This window comes from Quercus lobata, chromosome 1 (genome assembly GCF_001633185.2).
Source record: "Quercus lobata isolate SW786 chromosome 1, ValleyOak3.0 Primary Assembly, whole genome shotgun sequence".
NCBI lineage: Eukaryota > Viridiplantae > Streptophyta > Magnoliopsida > Fagales > Fagaceae > Quercus > Quercus lobata.
The window spans coordinates 20,290,547-20,309,985 of record NC_044904.1 but is presented as its reverse complement, the minus strand read 5'-3'; the positions used below and the strand labels follow the sequence as shown (position 1 = coordinate 20,309,985).

Here is a 19,439-nt window from a genome sequence, read left to right as displayed (position 1 = left end):
AAATCAAGATGCTTAATGAGTAATTTTGGGTTCTCTCCTTGAAAATTGATCTTCTTGTTATATGATATTAAAATCATCATGAAGGTTTTAGAAGTTGTTCTTATTCTTATTATTCTTAGGGCCACGCTCACAGATTATAAACAATAAATTGTATCAATCAGTTCCCAGGTTTACAAGAAAATGGAATAGGAAGATTGAAATTTTGAAGAACGAATGAAATGCTTTACTGTGTGCAAGAAGCAAACAAAACACAAGTCACAGTTTGTTTGGCTTGAAAGCAACATTTAGGCCAAATGAATTTAATAACATTTAGCTGAAATTAAAGAATGACACACACGCACGTAAGTTCTCATCCCCAAGTAAAAATTTAGAAAAAAACACAAACGTGTGGGGTTCAAACTCCTTCACTTTCAACGTTGAAAGTAACATTACCAAAAAAAAAAAAAAAGTTTAAAGCTTGTGTTATGTATTCAAGAGTTAGACAATTTTGGATATACATCACTGTCAATTTTTTTAAGACTTTCTTCCTTCTCCCTGTGTGTGTTAAAATTAGTATTCTAAAAAAAAAAAATAACCTTATAGATTGAAACTTGTCGTATTTGATAACTGTGGCATAAAATTAATCAGCCATTAGGTTTTGTTACTTATAAAAGTACATATACAGTTTATACTATAGGTATTTTATTGTAGATTCTTTATGGAAATTGCCTTGGTAGACACTAAATTAATTTCACCATCTTAAAAGCATCTATAATTATTACTATTATTATAACTTTTTTTTTTTTACTTGGAATATTAAAAAACAAAAATAAGGCCTAGCTACATAGATTAGCTAGTTGTAAATGTGCCTAGAATTCTAGCCTAATTATGCTTTTGCTCTGAAATTGTAATCCAGCAATTTGCCTAGAAAGACCATGTACATTGAATGGTCCTAATAATAAACCATGCCCTTGTCATGAATTTCTGCTAGACTGTCCTCTGTTATTAAGTCATTCTTTATGACACTTTAAATGATGATCATGATTACTACCACCGCTTAAGTGTCCAATTGATATCTTCATGGGAATTAGATTTTTAACTGTAAAATTTTTGTAATATAAAATTTTAATTGAAAATTGTTTAAGGTATGATTTCTCACTGTTAGAAACAAAGAATTGAAGGTTTAAAATTTTATCATGGAAAACGTTAGGGATGTGTAGATTGTTTTAAAGGGATTTTCCTAGAATATGACTTGCACTTTTACGTTAGATTACCCACTGCCTACTACGTATATTCTTGAATTGAGCCATGGAGTTACAAGTTCTAATCTATGATTATGGCTTACGCTTTCTTTCAGATATGTACACACACACATATATATATATATATATATATATATAATAAGTAAATGATATTGCCCACTGTTTTTCATTGAGGCTATATGCTGTTAAACCCATTGGGAGACATATTTGTATATATATTAAATCTTAGAATTGGCCTCTGTGTGTATGGCTTTCACGTTGTCCACTGTGGGTCCCTAGAACAAGTGAATATCGCCATCACGTTTTCTTTCGGATTTGTATATATTAAGTCCTATTAGTTTTGACATGTTTTCTTTGGTTATATATATTAGGATGGTTTAACGTTTTCTTTGGGCTTTATATTAGACCCTAGGGTCCCTACAGCTTGTATTCTAGAACAAAAGTCAAGATTATAAAGCTTAAATAATGTATAAGGGTTTACTTTTTGTTGGGGCATATATCAAATCCTGAGTTTACAACATATTGGTTACTACCTCTAGAGTTTGATAAATTCAAGGAAACATTTGTGGGAGAGATTCCTTGCATTAGTGTTATTAATTAGTTCAACAAAGTATAATCTTAGTGATTCAGTTTGTATAATTCGATAAGATTTATATTTTGTGGAGGATATTAAGTAATTTCCATGATTAATTATAGGTCCTATTTAAGAGTGTTTTGAGACTTTTTGGAGGGTGTTTCGGCTTGACTTTCAGAGTGATTTAAGTGCTGTAAGTAAAAGAGGCCAATTCTAAGATTTAATATATATACAAATATGCCTCCCAATGGGTTTAACAACATATAACCTCAATGAAAAATGGTGGGCAATATCATTGACTTGTGGTGTGCCTTTGTGTTAGAACTCTTTTTCCTCTCCCTTTTGTGTGTGTGTTTGTTTCTCAAAAAAAAAAAAAAAAAAAAAAAAACCACCCATTGGGAGACATATTTGTATATATATATTAAATCTTAGAATTGGCCTCTGTGTGTATGGCTTTCACGTTGTCCATTATGGGTCCCTAGAACAAGTGAATGTTGTCATCACGTTTTCTTTTGGATTGTAAATATTAAGTCCTATTAGTTTGGCCACGTTTTTCATAAGTCAACAAATTGCCCACCGTTTTTCATTGAGGTTATATGCTGTTAAACGTTTCTTTGCACATTAATAGAAAACAAAGAAGAAAAAGACACACACACACACACACACAAAAAAAAAAAAAAAAAAGGAAGAAGAAGAAGAAGAAGAAGTGAACAATGTTGTAGGGACATTTTTTTTTCCAAATAATTGCATTGATCACACTTTACACAGTTCACACAAATGCATATATATATAGCCCTTCCTTTCCGATTCTTGAACTTCCATAAAGTATAGCTCAGACATTCATTACTCTCTCTCTCTCTCTCAAATTGCTTTTTTATAATAGAAAGAAAATGGCAAGCCAAGGTAAAGAAGGATATGGAGTTTTGGAACAGAGGATTGACTGTGAATTCAAGGTGGTGCTGATAGGAGACTTTGAGGTTGGGAAGTGTCAGATACTAGCACGTTGCGAACGCAAAGAGTCCAAGACTGGTATTGCCGTTACTGTCAAGTACGAGACCCAAACCCTTCACATCGAGAAAAAGAGTGTCAAGGCCCACATCTGGGGCATCATTCGCCAAGAACGGTACGTCTAGCTCTACAAATTTCTCACTTTAATTCATAGTTTTAGTATTTTTTTAGGGTTTGTGTAAAACAATTTGTGTATAAGAAACACTACTCTTTGCGTAATTCCTAAGGATTTGGTTTTAAGTTCAATGAGAACCAAGGGCTTACAATGATTTTTGTTGGAGGAATTAAATTGTGATACCAATATAGTAGCATTTCAAAACGCCGCTATAGCCAACAACCATAAAAGAAAAAAACCAGCCACCCCACCCCACCATTCTCTCTCTCTCTCTCTCTCTCTCTCTCCCCCCCCCCCCAAAAAAAAACCTAGCACATTCAACCACCCAAACCCAGCATATCCAAACACCCAAACATGAAAAACAACCTAAACAACATTGTCAAAAACAAAATACCCAAAATTTCAAGATATCTAAAAATTTAAAGAGAGACAGATGGTTACAGCTTAGCGCAATTTCTTGATCAAAGACATGGGCTTTCACTTCAGACCCCTTTGAAACCTACAAAATTAATAAAACATTTATAAAACAAATAAGTAAAAAATGAAAGATGAAATATATGAAGAAAAAAACAAGTACCTTCTACGAGCTCTGGTAGTGAAGAGCTTGACAAGGTCATTGGTGGACATGTCGAGAAGGGCATCCAAATCAATGCCTTTGAAGCGATCAAAACACCGATTCGGCCACCCAACACCAAACCCAAGACCATTCCGGCCACCCAACATTGATCTGGGGAAGGGGAAATGCATCGGCGGCCGAGGCTTTGCGGATCGGCAGCGAGGATCGGCATTGGGGTTGGGTCGGTGGCGTGGGTCAGCAACGTGGATCTGTTGATGGTGGATCGGTAGCAAGCGTGAGAGTGGAGAGTTGTTCAGGTTTCAGCAAAAAAAAAAGATAGTTATTCGGGTAGAAAGAGTCAAGTATTTTTATTTCAAAAACTTTGGCTATTTCAAAATTTTTTTTTTTTTTTGGCTGGACTTGTGGTGGCGCTTTCCAAACGCCTCATTACTATATTTGATGAGGTTAGCTTTGGTTAAATCGCTTTGGCTTTTTTAAAATTTTAAGAATTCAAGGACGGAAAGTATGATAGATTTTCTTAACCCTTTTGAATGGGCATCAAGAGGTTGATGTCAATTTTAATAATTGGCTTTAGTATAATTGAATCAATTTTGTTAGTATAATTTATACTCATCTGATCATGTTTTTGGGTGGATTGAGCAGAAACAATGTAGATTCAAATGCGGCTTACAAGGATGCTGATGGGGTAATACTGGTTTACGACATAACTAACCGCAAGAGTTTTGATTGCATGACTCTTTGCCTAGAAGAGTTGCATCGCCATGCAAAGAAGAGACAAGCTATCATTCTGATAGGGAACAAAAGTGATTCAGAGAATGATCGTGAAGTTCTAAGAAAGGAAGCTTGTGGATTTGCTGAGAAGAACGGTCTGATTTTCTGGGAGATCCCGGCATTGGAAGGAACTGATTTTGATAATGCCTTAAAGGATTTGTTGACAAACCTTGTGAACCTTAACAGCAATAATGCCACCATTAATACCACTAATACCACCAACAGCAATAATACCACCACCAGTACCACCACACATACCACCACCAGTGATAATATCACCGCCACTAGTACCACCACTAGCACCACCGGAAATAATACCACCAATACCACCACCAATAGCCACAATAATAACAACACCAATCAGGCAACAACAATTGGAATTTGGGCAATATCAATGGTGATAGTTTTTGCAGAAGCAATATAAAACAAAATTTATATTTTTATTTGAAGATTGTTGTACCACACAACCATAGGTTCTAAATATAACAAAACTACGTACCTCTTAGGACGAAATTCAAGTATATATATATATATATATATAAACCAGTGTACGAGTGTCTCATTTTTCTTCCCAATTCGATGCACCCAGCTGATACCTTGTGCTTCTGCTGCTAGATTCAGTAGCGGTTCTACTAAGACAACGTGCTGTGCTTCTAAAAGATTGAGGCCATTGGCTCCATGCTGGATTAGGATCAATAACACTTGCAAATTTTTTGATGGTGGTTGCTGGGCATTCACTTTTATATTTTCCATTGAATTGTTCTGTCCTCTAAATTTATGAACATCATGTTTTAGTTATTATCTACTATTGCTCTTAAATATGGTATATGTTCATATAATGTGAAAATGTATGCTTAGCAAAACATAGAAAATAAAAATGAAAATATTTTTAATAATTTTTTAATCGCCGCATTCCGCTGTACCCACAACCTACTTTTTCAAAAATTGTCGAGTCTCGCACCCACTCCCGAATCCGGAAACGCACCTATGCTTCATAGATGATAATACTTGCCTTCTTTGCATCTAATATATAAGACTCTAATGTGAATGAAAATGAGATCCTCTTATGATGGTGGAGGTAAATCTAAGTAAGAGGCTAGTATTCTGGGGAGCATTCATGTTATAACACACTCATGCTTAAAATGTACACCAAAAGAACTTTACTGTCATTTTGTCCTTTTGGAGATTTTTGTTTCTCATGGATTAAAATGCAATTTTCATCTTGCAAATTTGGTTCTAGTTCAATTTTTGTCCCTCAAAATGAAAAAGTTTCAATTAGTTTCTTAAAAATTTCAAGGGATCAGTTTTGTCATTTCTACCAACATGGGGTTAAAAAATTAATAGGTCTTGGACACAACATTTTTCACAATTGTTGATTGGTGTTTAATAAAAGCAATGTCAATGTTAGACCCAAGTGAAAGTGAGGTTATTCCAATTACAAGCAATATCAACCACTGTGTTAGTTACCTTCATACCCTATACTCTCCTTTTTATTTATTTTTGGATATATGACTGTACGGGGTATGATCCCAAGCCCATTGGGCCTTGGGCCGAACATTCTCAAAAACCAAAATTGGGCCCAAACCTTTTAGTAAGTCCATCTCGTTTTGGATGCGTGATAGAGAAGCCCACATCGGTCAAGTATGACTTGACCAGGGATGTGTTTGTCCGGAACAGCCTATGTCCTTGGCAACTCGGTATTGCCTTGGAGAATATCACTGCTAAGCAATCTTTTGGAGGCAGGAACCAGTTCCAATGCCATCACCTCTGTTTTGATAGAGTTTATCCCTTGTCAAGAATAATCAAATTGGACCCCACACACACGAGTAAGACCAGAACGCAATCATGAAACTTCCACCAACCTCAAACTATAAATAGGGGAAGTGAGTGAAGAGAAAGGGGTTAGCAATTTGGGGGAAAATTGAGAGTAGAGGAGAGAGAGAGAGAGATATATAGTACCACCAGAAGGGGGAGCAACTTAGAAATGAAAAGAAGGAGCTTGTGAGAGTTGAGGGGTGTCATTGGGTCGCTTGGCAAGGAACCACCCTTAGTAGAAAACACTAAGCACACTATACAAGTAAGTTGTGAGCCCAATTTCAAGCCTTGTCCGTTAAGGGAACTTTGGGTACGCACAATGACAATTGGTACAGGGCTAAATGTTGAATATATGTATAGGTAGAGGAAGATTATCCTTTTACCTTTAGCTCACTCCTGAGGGAGGACACATTTACTATCCTTGCTCCTGCAGGGGAAAGCTGTAATAGTGGTAGGAGAGCTTCTGTTACTCTTCTCACACCATGGTAATTAGTATTCAAGCATTCTTCTGCTTTCTCATAATTTGGTTTAATCACTCCGTGAAGTTCAATCAACTTGTAAGCCTGCCCTGAGAGCTGCATTGAAGTAGTAGTTACGGATATCGGTTTGAACAAGGCATGCATCAAAATTACTGTCTTTATTTTTATGAACTTACCCAGGATGAGGGATCTATGTTTAAGGCCTTTAGGCCTTCCTCATCAACCACAACTCCAGAAGCTCCAGCATTATTAACCTGTAAAAATCAAAGGAAAGTCATATTACATTTGTTAATTAATGAAAGATGGTTAATTATTCATTACACAAACTAAAGTTTATGTAAACTTTTTTTTTGGTACATAGTTAATGGATCACTCACTACACCCAAAGTTGGTGAACTTTTTTAAATATCAGAATTCATAATAAAGGCATTATAAATTATTGTGTCAAATCACATAATTATAAATTATCAGAATTCATAATGAATGATCTAAGTTGTCAAAGGTTTTCACATCGAGCTAATTTTCAAGTATGCCTATCAGCCTATCACGATTATTCGTGATATCCAATGTCTATGAGGTAGAGAGTTAATGGCAAAGACAACATACCGAATGATTTGAGAAGAAAGTGTTCATACAAATTTCATCAAGGAACTTTTGGAGGCATTAACTGATTGTGAAGTCACAGCATCTCATTTTCATACAAATATATATACACATAAAGTAATGTGCTAAAAGAGATTTCAGCAAAATCCCACGTACCCTTGAAATAACTTGCCTAGCTATACACTTTAATTCAATGGTTGGTATAAGATTCAAATTGGAAAGAATTTCATCCTAAAATCCCACATACACTTAATAATTTGGCAATACATTTTACTTGAATGGTTGGTATAAAGTTCTTATTGGAAAGAATTTATTAAGAGCCTTGTAATTCAGTAACACTGTTCTTTATGAAGAGAATAACGGTTTGATCACCCTCTCCAACTTGATGTAACAATTAAAAATATAAAAAATTAAAAAAAAATGGAAAGAATTTCATCCTTACCAAGATATCAAGCCTGCCTAATTTTTCCTGGATGAAATTGGCCAAGGAATCAATGCTAACTGGGTCCAAAACATCGAGCTGATGAAAAACTATATTTGACAAACCCAACTCCTAGAGCTTCAGCAAAGCCTCCATCCCCCTCTTCTCATTTGGAGCTGTGAAAACAACTGTCACACCTTGAGATGCAAGTTGCCGAACAGTTTCAAGACCAATGGCCTTGTTTGCCCCTGTAACCACTGCGTACCTATAACCAACAATGCGATTCCTATCAAGAAAAGGTAAGCTGCTATAGTGCTATGTGAAAGAAACTGAAAGAGATAATAATGTGCCTTTCTGCTGCATGTTTTCCATTGCTTCCCATTTCTGCAATGCTTGGATGCCTTGATGAACTTCTCTCTTGGTTTCTTATGGCTTTTATATATGCTCAACCTGTTGGTCTCTCAGTTAGCTCAATAACTTGCCATTATTCTTGAAAACATCAGAAGGTAACAACCAGCATATGCAAACTGTGTTATTAATTACTTGTAGCCAAACCACATAAATGTTCCATTAAAATACTAGTATTGATCCAACTATCAGTTAAAGAAAAGAAAAGGGCAATCATACTTAATTACAAGTTACAGCTAGGAAGGGAAACAATATTAGTGTTGAGTGGAGCAAATATATATGGAGATGCTGGTGATCCAAGAGTGATGATGTAAGAAACAGAGACTTGCAGCGGAATATAAATAATTGGTTTTTCGGCATACCTCTCTCGGCCTAAACCGACAATCACACAGGAGCTTTGAGATTGTTCTACGTTATCTAGAGCCAGCCTCCACGTAGACCAGGTATCCAAACATGTTTTGAATTCCAGTTTGTGCAACCCACGAACCAAAAAACGTTTCTTTGACGGTGTTGCACACTACTAGAGTGATGCAAACATAACCCACAACCTAAGAACCTCACAACACTCTGTAAACACTATGAGAAATGTGGAATTCGTTTTTTATACAATGGGTACCACTCCATTAATATTGAGTGGAATAGTGGACTTAGTGGGGTAGAGTAACGGTCTAAACCATTACTCCATAACTCCTAGATGTTACGATCTGAGGTCTACAGAAGGACATGCCCACTTTGGGTGTCCATCCATATTCTTTTCAGTTTCTAACATCTCCCACTCATCCACTATGGGCATGGCCCTATTATCCATCTCTCAATGTGTTTCTCAGTGCGTTCATACTGGCAAATAGGTTGTGCGACCGCCGAGCACACCTGAAAAAACAAATTTGGGAGCACTATACTAAATCTTATACCAAGAACAACATAGCAACATCCCTAAAGTGTCTCGTTATGCCCTAGACATATATTAACACATCGAATCAAGCATCTCTAACCCCTCTTGAGTTTAATACTTAGACTTATGCTTGACCCATCATAACTATCTAGATGTACTCACGATTATTTCGCTACCTTAAGCGCTATAACCTGTCTACAATGAGTACAAATATAAGGATGTGTTAAAAAAAATAGTCTTCCCTTTGCACTCATGTCCTTCAACTTTAGTCCAATCGCTTTCCCAACAATGTCCCTTTAGACCGAATCCAACATGGCCATAGGTAACATGCCAAAGTAGCAGACATCAAAACCTCAGCTTCATGACATAGTCAAAAGTAACAAGGGCATAAGTAGGATCTTAATGAAAGATCCATGGGACTCACACAGTGAAGAAGCAGGGATTTATTCTCTCACCTCTACTTTTGGTCAAGCAAGCACATGTAGTATGAAATACATGCTATGGTGGAGTTCTCTTAAGTAAGAGCTTATGTCTTAACTCAATACACTGTACAAATCTTAGTCTAGTCGCTACTCAAGCGCCTAACTCGAGTCCTTTTTTCGCTTGCCACCTCAGGCATCAAATAAGTTCTTGCATCTGGCTAACCATAGGCTACATGGATCATGGGCTATCCATGTACGCTCTAATCAAGATGAATATATTATAGACCTCATCTTAGTCCCAATTAAGGTGACATCTATTTGTGTCAACCATCTATATATGCTACATAAGCATTGAATGACACAATGTCTCATCTTTGCTCACTACTCAAGTGCCAAAGGCGATCGCTCGTGTGAGTGAGCCGGCCTAAGCCTGCCGACATACCTTTCATATCACAGAACTCATCATATGGTATATGTGTGTGTAAACATACATATTATTAACTGAATAACATCATATGTATTTTTTAAAAAAATATCCCAAAAAAGTACAATAAATGGTAACTAAAAACAACATATCATCATATTCTACGTAGCCCTAAACTCCTAACATGAGTTTGAAAGACATCCCTTCCTATAGGCTTTGTAAGAGGATTAGCAATCATGAGGCTTGTAGAAATATGTTTTAGAACTACTTCATTGTGGGCAACCATGTCTCGAATGTAGTGATATCGTATATCAATGTGTTTGGTTCTACCGTGATACTTAGAATCTTTAGCATAAGCAAGTGCTGCCATGCTATCACAATGTACTGTAACGGGATCCAAGGCATCCTTGACAATCTCAAGATTCTGAAAGAACCTCCACAACCAAACTGCTTCTTGAACAGCTGCTGAACATGCTACATACTCTACTTCCATAATTGATAATGCTATAAAGAGTTGTTTCTTGCTACTCCAAGTGATGGCACCATTATTTAGCAAGAAAACATATCCAGATGTAGATTTGCGTTCATCTAGGTCACTACCCCAATCAGCATCATTATAGCCAATCATATGCAAATCTGAACCCTGATAACAAAGGACGTAGTCCGCTGTCCCTTTTAGATACCTTAATATCCTCTTGACAGCTTTCCAATGAGCAAGACCTGGATTAGACTGAAATCTGCTGACTAATCCAACAGCATAACATATATCAGGCCGAGTACATATCATTGCATACATCAAGCTTCCAACTGCATTAGCATAAGGAACACGAGCCATCTTTTCTTTTTCATCTTGAGTCTTAGGACACATATCAAGGCTTAAGCTCTCATTTTTTGCGACTGGAGTATCTATGGGTTTGCAATTATGTATTTGGAAATGCTCAAGAACTTTCTTAATGTATGTTTGTTTTGATAAACCTAAAAGTTTCTTTGAGCGATCCTTAAGGATTTTAGGACATCTCCTTGTCATTACCGGCCAATAATATGTCATCGACATACAATGACAAAATAATGAAACTTCCCTTGGATCGTTTTACGTAGACACAGTGATCTTCTTTGATCATCGTAAACCCATTCGATAGAACGGCTCGATGAAATCTCAGATACCACTGTCTAGATGACTACTTTAAACCATATATGGATCTCTTAAGTTTGCACACTTTGTGCTCTTGACTTTTGGTCACAAAGCCAATAGGTTGATTCATATAGATTTCTTTATCTAGTTCTCCATTGAGAAAAGCTGTCTTAACGTCCATTTGGTATAATTCCAAATTCAAGTTTGCAACAATGGCCAGAATGAGTCGAACAGAGGCAAACCTCAGAACCGGAGAAAAGGTTTCCTCATAGTTAACACCCTCCTTTTGAGTGTATCCTTTTGCCACTAATCGAGCTTTATAACTTTCTATTGACCCATCCGCCTTGCGTTTGATTTTAAGAACCCATTTGTTCCCAATTGTTTTACGCCCTGACGGTAGGTCTACCAGATCCCAGACTTGATTAGTCCTCATAGACTCCATTTCATCATTCATTGCTTTCATCCACTCATCACTAACAGAAGATGAGAGAGCCTCTTGCATAGTTTTTGGCTCATCATCATCCTGTGAAGCAATCATGAAAGCTTCCCCCTCAATCTCAAAATGATGAGGAGGAATATTTCCAAGGTTGCTTCTACGTGGCTGAGGTTGTTGTGGATCAACTTCTAGTGGTGTGCTCCCACTAGGTTGTGAGTCGCCCCCACTGTCTCTAGGATTTTCAGGAATTTCTTCCTTGTCCTCTACTAGTTTACTTGGGGCACCTACCTCTTGATCCATCATTTCATAAAGAGTCAAGTTCTTTTCAACCTCACCTATGTTAGGGAATTCACTTTCAATGAAATCAACATCACATGACTCCAATTCAGTCACACTTCCATCAGCTTGTTCACCAATCAACACATAGCCTCTGGAATGCTCAGAATATCTTATAAAGATACAATTCTTTCCTCTAGGCCCTAACTTCCCATATCTATGAGAAGTATTGTGAACATAACCTGTTAAACCCCATGGCTGCAAGTTATTCAAATCAGGTTTCTTGCCGGTCCATAGTTCATAAGGTGTGGAAGATACTGATTTAGAGGGCACTCAGTTAAGTATATAAGCTGCAGTCAAAAGTGCATCCCCCCAATACGAAATCGGTAAGTTTGCTTGCGCCATCATTGACCTAACCATCTCTAGTAGTGATCGATTTCTCCTTTCCGCCACACCATTTTGTTGCGGTGTATAAGGCATCATTAACTGCCTTGCAATTCCCTTTTCATCACAGAACTCCTTAAATAGCTCAGATAGATACTCAAGCCCACGATCAATTCTGAGAGCCTTAATGCTTTTGTCTAATTGATTCTCAACCAATCTCATGTATCGTTTAAAGCAATCTAAAGCCTCAGACTTATGAGAAATCAATCAAATAGACATGACCGTAACGTGTATAGTCATCTATAAATGTGATGAAGTAGAAACCACCATGCCTTGCCCTTACATTCATTGGACCACATACATCAGAGTGGATTAGTTGCAATGGAAAAGATGCCCTTGTGGCTTTTCCAAATGGTTTTCTTTTTTACTTTCTCACAAGACAATGTTCACATGTGGACAAAGTGACCTTAGCGAGATTGCCCATAAGGCCTTCTCTAGCTAACCTAGTCATCCTTTCTTGCCCTATATGACCAAGCCTAGCATGCCATATAATTGAATTACCAGAAGCATTATCAGATGAAGTCAAAAAAACTGAACTATCATTATTATAATATTCAATATCCAAAATTAAAAAACCATTTGAAATAAAACCACGACCATAATAAACTATTCCCAAATGCAATAAAACATAATTATTCTAAAAAATAAACCGAAAACCAAGTCTTAACAAAGTAACTACGGAAAGTAAGTTCCTCCGGATCTCTGGAGCATACAACATGTCATGGAGCAACAGAGTGCGACCACCTCGCAATTCTAGCTTGTAGGTACCAATTCCAAGTACCTCCACACTAGCTCCGTTTCCCACCTTGATGTCTCTACACCCAACAGGAATCCGACGGTACTCCACAAATCCCACTCTATCTCTTGCTACATGTTCTATTGCCGTTGAGTCTACAGTCCACATAGGAGCAGAATTAGCAACAAGGACATGACTAGTTACAAAAACATGGTAAGATATAGGATTAGGTGTTACCTTTTTTGGCTCAGTGCATTCACGAGCAAAATGTCCTTTCTTTCCGCAATTATAACAAGTCAACTTAGACTTGTCCTTCTTTGCGCGCTTTCCTCTAGTATTGCGCTTGACAAACTTAGCCTTCTTAGGTGGTGGCCCATTAGGTCTCTCTTGTTCAGAAGCGTAATCAGGTTGCTTGTGTTTAGGCCTAGATGCCTTACGCAAGCTAGTCTCAACCATGTGCACAGAACTAATCGGCTTGGCTGCTTCAAGGCGCTCAGCTTCAAGACGCTCAGCTTCAAGTTCCAAGTGACGAGCCACATCATCTAATGTTTTGATGTTCTCATTATGTGTCAACTTTTGACACATCGTCTCCCATGAACTTGGTAGTGAACGAATCATTGTCTAGACTTGTTGTTTGTCAGTAAGATTGTTTCCAGTTGATTTGAGCTCTCGAATCATGGAGGACATCGCCCTAAGATGCTACTTCATCGTATGTTCAGAGCGCATCTTATATGAATCAAATTTCATTGTTAAGCCACGTAGTCTAGTGGCTGATGTTCCTCCATATCTTAGCTTTAGAGCTTTTCACATGTCTTGTGCAGTTGTATATTGCTCAAATTCACCAATCAAGTCATTGTGCATGCTACTTAGCATTGTAAAGCGCGCACACAAATCCTTCTTGTGCCAACTTTCATAGGCAACAAGATCACGTTGATGTTGCTCAGTACTTCCCTCATTAGGTTTACTCAACGAATGAGTTAGAGTCTCTAGGACTTCTTGCTCATTTAGCAAATACTGGATTTTGCGGTGCCAAATATTGTAATTTTCATCATCCAGTTTCTCTCCTTTATTAAGATCAGCAACTATACCTTTTGAAGCAATTTCACTACAAAATTTCACAAATGGGACATTACACACACATTTCAAAAATTTTGACATTTGATCTAAAATAAACTTAGATAATCAACAAACGTCACAAGATCAAAAAATTCGCTAAGCTCCTTAATCATTTCTTGCGCCACTAGTGTTTATTACTAAACTTAATTTTATTCTATTCGTGCAAAATTATGTATGGGAGATAACGCAACTCAACCACACTCCCATTATTCCATATTTCAATTCTAAACATATTTACAAAATATATGTATTGAAAATAATTCACCAATATTATCAATTAACTATTAAGCCAAACATGCTATCACAATTTAAACTCATGAGAACAATTCATATAAGCATTTCATTATTTCACTAAGAAATAATTATTTCTTTGTCGCGTTAAATATAATATTTAACGTTGTGTAAATATATATATATTTTTTAATACCATATTTCCCAATAATAATGGAATTAAATAATTTGCAAAATTAAATAAATTCCATATCATTTACATATATACCTTTTACATTTCATGAGAAATGAATGCTAAGTTGAATAATACGTTTCACTTAAAGAAACTCAATTATTAATAGGCTTAATACGCATAAAATAGAAAAATCTTAAAAAAAAAAGAAAAATTTTTCCAAACGTGACAGATAGGCTGACTTTACAGTGCATGCTAGCAGAGCAAAAACATAATAATAATAATAATAATAATAATAATACAAATAGGTGTTTAAGAAGCAATTGTGGGACCTCCTTCTTCTTTACTTTATTATTATTATTATTATTTATTATTTTTTTTATTTGCTTTCCAGCCCATTTGGCAAGTGAAACACGTGATGTCTCATAAAAAAAAAAGTGAAACACGTGATGTCGTCTTCAACCTTCATCCGCTCCTCTCAAAAAAAAAAAATTTCAGCTAAAGAAAACGTGTTTCAGACATGAGTTTCAAAGTTTTATATCTTTTTCATTTCAAGTCCATTTTTAACATACCATATACTGATTTAAAGCTTATAACATATAGATTCATAATATGAAATCATATTTTGTAAACAGAAATCATATAAGAGCAGTTTTGTCCTTAAAGTTTCGGTGTTCTAAGCTTTGTGAAACTATATCTCATGATACACTTAGAGATTTGCTACGAAACTTAAGGTAGATATTAATACATGTAATATAAACAACATATATTAATTTCAAGGCAAGAAATGCTCAGAATCAAAACTTGCCATTGAAGGTCATGTGAGGTGCATAGAAATACATAGCATACCACAGAAGCATGAAACACATTAAGAACTAATCATATATGCCTATGACATCGAGAACAACCTATAAAAACTCTGATACCAATGTAAGAAACAGAGACTTGTAGCAGAATATAAATAATTGGTTTTTCGGCATACCTCTCTCGGCCTAAATTGATGATTACACAGGAGCCTTGAGATTGTTCTACATTGTCTAGAGCCAGCCTCCACGTAGACCAGGTATCCAAACACGTTTTGAATTCCAATTTGTGCAACCCACGAACCAAAAAACGTTTCTTCGACGGTGTTGCACACTACTAGAGTGATGCAAACATAACCCACAACCTAAGAATCTCACAACACTTTGTAAACACTATAAGAAATGTGGAATTCGTTTTCTGTACAATGGGTACCACTCTTGGTGTTTATATACACACCACTCCATTAATATTGAGTGGAATAGTGGACTTAGTAAGATAGAGTAACGGTCTAAACCATTACTCCATAACTCCTAGATGTTATAATCTGAAATATACAGAAGGACATGCCCACTTTGGGTGTTCATCCATATTCTTTTCAGTTTCTAACAGATGAGATATGAAAAGAGAGGATATTACACCCTCACTATTTAAAGAAGGGGAAGTAACTTGAGCCTAGTTGGTACTTGCATTGCATGCAATGCATAGTGAAAGACAGAAAGTGGGGTGTGCATGGTTTTCTTTCTCTTGGAAATGCCAAAGAGCATATGGTAGATGCCTGGTATTATTCCTAGATAATATCTAGTAGATATGCCGCATCACAGCCTTATATGATGTGGAGAGATTGTTATTATAACTACTAGTATTTTTTAAGAAGACAAATGGTGAAGATAGCGCTCCTCTTATTTGCGGGTGCCGTCTTGGGGAAAGAGGATGAAAATGACAAACTTTTATATATAAAATTTTTTTTTGGCTAGCTAATAATATTATTGGCGCCACATGGTTTATTAGTTCACAAGTAGGAAACTTCTCTACACATACCATTTAAAAATGGCCACATTCCCCTATTAGTCTAAATTTCACTTCTTGTCCTAATGTCTTGACTCAAGAGTCAGTTGGATGTGATTGGAATAAGTCCTACTTCCAATCTTGCTAAGCACAATATATGAGTCCAAATTATATATATAATTTTATGTTCCACTTTTAGTGTTATACCTTATGTTTCACCAATTATTCTATGTTATGTGTCTTTTAAATTTTTTTTTTTTTTTTTAAAAAAAAAAAAAAACCCAACTTTGGTTATTTTATAAGAAAATAATAAAAGACATGAGGTAGGCTAGATTGCTAGAGTATAAAATGGAACACTTCAAATAAGATAAATGATTTTTATTTTTTAGATACATTAGGTGTCAATAATATATTATGTATGTCCGTGATCATCTATGATTTTGGTTAATCTATATCTATATATATCTAAAAGCTGAAGTCTCTAATAAAAAAAGCTGAAGCGTAACATTCATTATTGCTATACTTTTGTTGAGCCACCTCATCCGCCACATCATTAGTCTTTTTCATATTAATTTTTTAAATTTAATTTTTTAAATATTAACTTATAAATTGTGGGGCCAGAGAACTTGTAACCCAGGCCCGTTTTACGTTAAGGCCCAAGGCCCGAGCTGAGGAGGGACATTTCCGAGGACATACAGGGAAAGTCCAAATGGCCTAGAGATATAGCCGAAGATGATTCTGTCCTCGGCATCCCAAGACGCTCTTAGAAAAAAGGACGAGTATGGTATAGGAGCGGTGCATGGAAAAGCCAAACACCTCCGCATTAATGTGGAAATGATCCTTGAATAGTGTGGCGACAAAGGACAAGGGAAAAGCAACCATTACTGCAATTAAGTACTCTGCGCCTGACAGAGCAATATTTTTTAGTTTTTACAACCACCCCCAACCACTTTGGGTATGAGCTGATAGGACAAGTATCAGCCTCAGAAAGCTGAACCTACATGTGGACGTTGGAGAGAGGGTAAAGGTAAGTATAAATAGAGAAGTAAGCAATCCAGAAGGGGGGCTGGGAAAAAAGGCTAAGAACCAGAGCCTCCCAGGCCGTGCCAAGGAGAAACTTTTGAGGCAAGCATGGTTCACCTCTGTGCGTCTACCATGAACACCATAACCAACCACTGTTCGGTGACCAAGGCCTAGCCTTTTAGCCCAGGCTCTACAAATTTTATTGTTTGGGCCTTTGACGTACGAACCCAATATCAGTTTGGGATCGTTACAAATTGAGTCCTTACAATTGGCGCTGTCTGTGGGAAAGGCTTGTGCGTTGGCACAGGCGGTGGTAAGATCGAGCTCCTGTCGAACAAGGGACTAAGAAAGCCCCTTCGTCATTTCCAGCAGCACGCTATTGTTGCCTAATATAAAGTTCTACTAGGGGCTACGCTTTGAAGCGCCAGTGGCACGAGTAGTTCAAAGGGCTTCCAACATCATGGCAACGCCACACACCTTGGTCGATGGGCTAATCCTCAAAACTTAAAGAAAATCTAAGTTTCGAACAGAACTAAGGTATTACATGGTCCTTGGACTCAAACCTATGGGGAAACCAACTACTTAAAGAAAACCTAAATTTTGGACAAAACCAAGGTATTGCATGGTCCTCAGACTCAAACCTATGGGGAAACCAACTACTTAAAGAAAATTATAAGTTTTGGACAGAACCAAGATATTGCATGGTCCTCGGACTTAAACCTATGGGGAAACCAACAACTTAAAGAAAATCTAAGTTTTCGACAGAACCAAGGTATTGCATGGTCCTCGGATTCAAACCTATGGGGAAACCAACTACTTAAAGAAAATCTAAGTTTTGGACAGAACCAAGGTATTGCATGGTCCTAAGACTCAAACCTATGGGGAAACCAACTACTTAAAGAAAATCCAAGTTCTGGACAGAATCAAGGTATTGCATGGTCCTCGGACTCAAACCTATGGGGGAAACCAACTACTTAAAGAAAATCTAAGTTTTGGACAGAACCAATGTATTGCATGGTTCTCGGACTCAAACCTATAGGGGAACCAACTACTTAAGGAAAATCTAAGTTTTGGACAGAATCAAGGTATTACATGGCCCTCGGACTCAAACCTATGGGGAAACCAACTACTTAAAGAAAATCTAAGTTTTGGACAGAACCAAGGTATTGCATGGTCCTTGGACTCAAACTTTTGGGAAAACCAACTACTTAAAGAAAATTATAAGTTTTGGATAGAATCAAAGTATTGCATCGTCCTCGGACTCAAACCTATGGGGAAACCAACTACTCAAAGAAAATCTAAGTTTTGGACAAAACCAAGGTATTGCATGGTCCTCGGACTCAAACCTATGGGGAAACCAACTACTTAAAGAAAATTATAAGTTTTGGACAAAATCAAGGTATTACATGGTTCTCGGACTCAAACCTATGGGGGAACCAACTACTTAAAGAAAATCTAAGTTTTGGACAGAACCAAGGTATTGCATGGTCCTCGGACTCAAACCTATGGGGAACCCAACTACTTAAAGAAAATCTAAATTTTGGATAGAACCAAGGTATTGCATGGTCCTCGGACTAAAACCTATGTGGACACCAACTACTTAGAGAAAATTATAAGTTTTGGACAGAACCAAAGTATTGCATGGTGCTCAGACTCAAACCTATGGAGAAACCAACTACTTAAAGAAAATTATAAGTTTTGGACAGAACCAAGGTCTTATATGGTCCTCGGACTCAAACCTATGGGGAAACCAACTACTTAAAGAAAATTATAAGTTTTGGACAGAATCAAGGTATTGCATGGTCCTCGGACTCAAACTTATGGGGAAACCAACTACTTAAAGAAAATCTAAGTTTTGGACAGAACCAAGGTATTGCATGGTCCTCGGACTCAAACCTATAGGGAAACCAACTACTTAAAGAAATTATAAGTTTTGGACAGAACCAAGGTATTGCATGGTCCTCGGACTCAAACCTATGGGGAAACCAACTACTTAAAAAAAATCTAAGTTTTGGACAGAACCAAGGTATTGCATGGTCCTCGGACTCAAACCTATAGAGAAACCAACTACTTAAGGAAAATCTAAATTTTGGACAGAACCAAGGTATTACATGGTCCTCAGACTCAAACCTATGGGGAAACCAACTATTTAAAGAAAATCTAAGTTTTGGACAGAACCAAGGTATTGCATGGTCCTCGGACTCAAACCTTTGGGAAAACCAACTACTTAAAGAAAATTATAAGTTTTGAACAGAACTAAGGTATTGCATGGTCCTCGGACTCAAACCTATGGGGAAACCAACTACTTAAAGAA

General features: G+C 36.8%; 2 protein-coding genes and 1 pseudogene across 2 annotated transcripts; 1 reads left to right on the top strand and 2 right to left on the bottom strand.

Moving 5' to 3' along the window:
* The first annotated feature begins 2,571 nt into the window (after positions 1-2,571).
* Positions 2,572-5,050, top strand: LOC115986228 (ras-related protein Rab11D-like). Its single transcript, XM_031109102.1, has 2 exons — positions 2,572-2,938; positions 4,158-5,050. Exons 1-2 carry the CDS (start codon positions 2,706-2,708, stop codon positions 4,708-4,710), a joined length of 786 nt encoding a protein of 261 aa, XP_030964962.1. The 5' UTR covers positions 2,572-2,705; the 3' UTR covers positions 4,711-5,050.
* A 1,422-nt stretch (positions 5,051-6,472) lies between these two features.
* Positions 6,473-7,986, bottom strand: LOC115950613 (annotated as a pseudogene).
* Positions 7,987-9,904: 1,918 nt separating this feature from the next.
* Positions 9,905-10,585, bottom strand: LOC115950604 (secreted RxLR effector protein 161-like). Its single transcript, XM_031067813.1, has one exon. It carries the CDS (start codon positions 10,583-10,585, stop codon positions 9,905-9,907), a length of 681 nt encoding a protein of 226 aa, XP_030923673.1.
* Between the last annotated feature and the right edge of the window lie 8,854 nt (positions 10,586-19,439).

Coding starts and splice junctions, on each gene's coding strand:
- LOC115986228 (XM_031109102.1), top strand. CDS start 2,706: ATGGCAAGCCAAGGTAAAGAAGGATATGGAGTTTTGGAACAGAGGATT. Junction 2,939..4,157: donor GGCATCATTCGCCAAGAACG/GTACGTCTAGCT, acceptor TGGATTGAGCAG/AAACAATGTAGATTCAAATG.
- LOC115950604 (XM_031067813.1), bottom strand. CDS start 10,585: ATGGCTCGTGTTCCTTATGCTAATGCAGTTGGAAGCTTGATGTATGCA.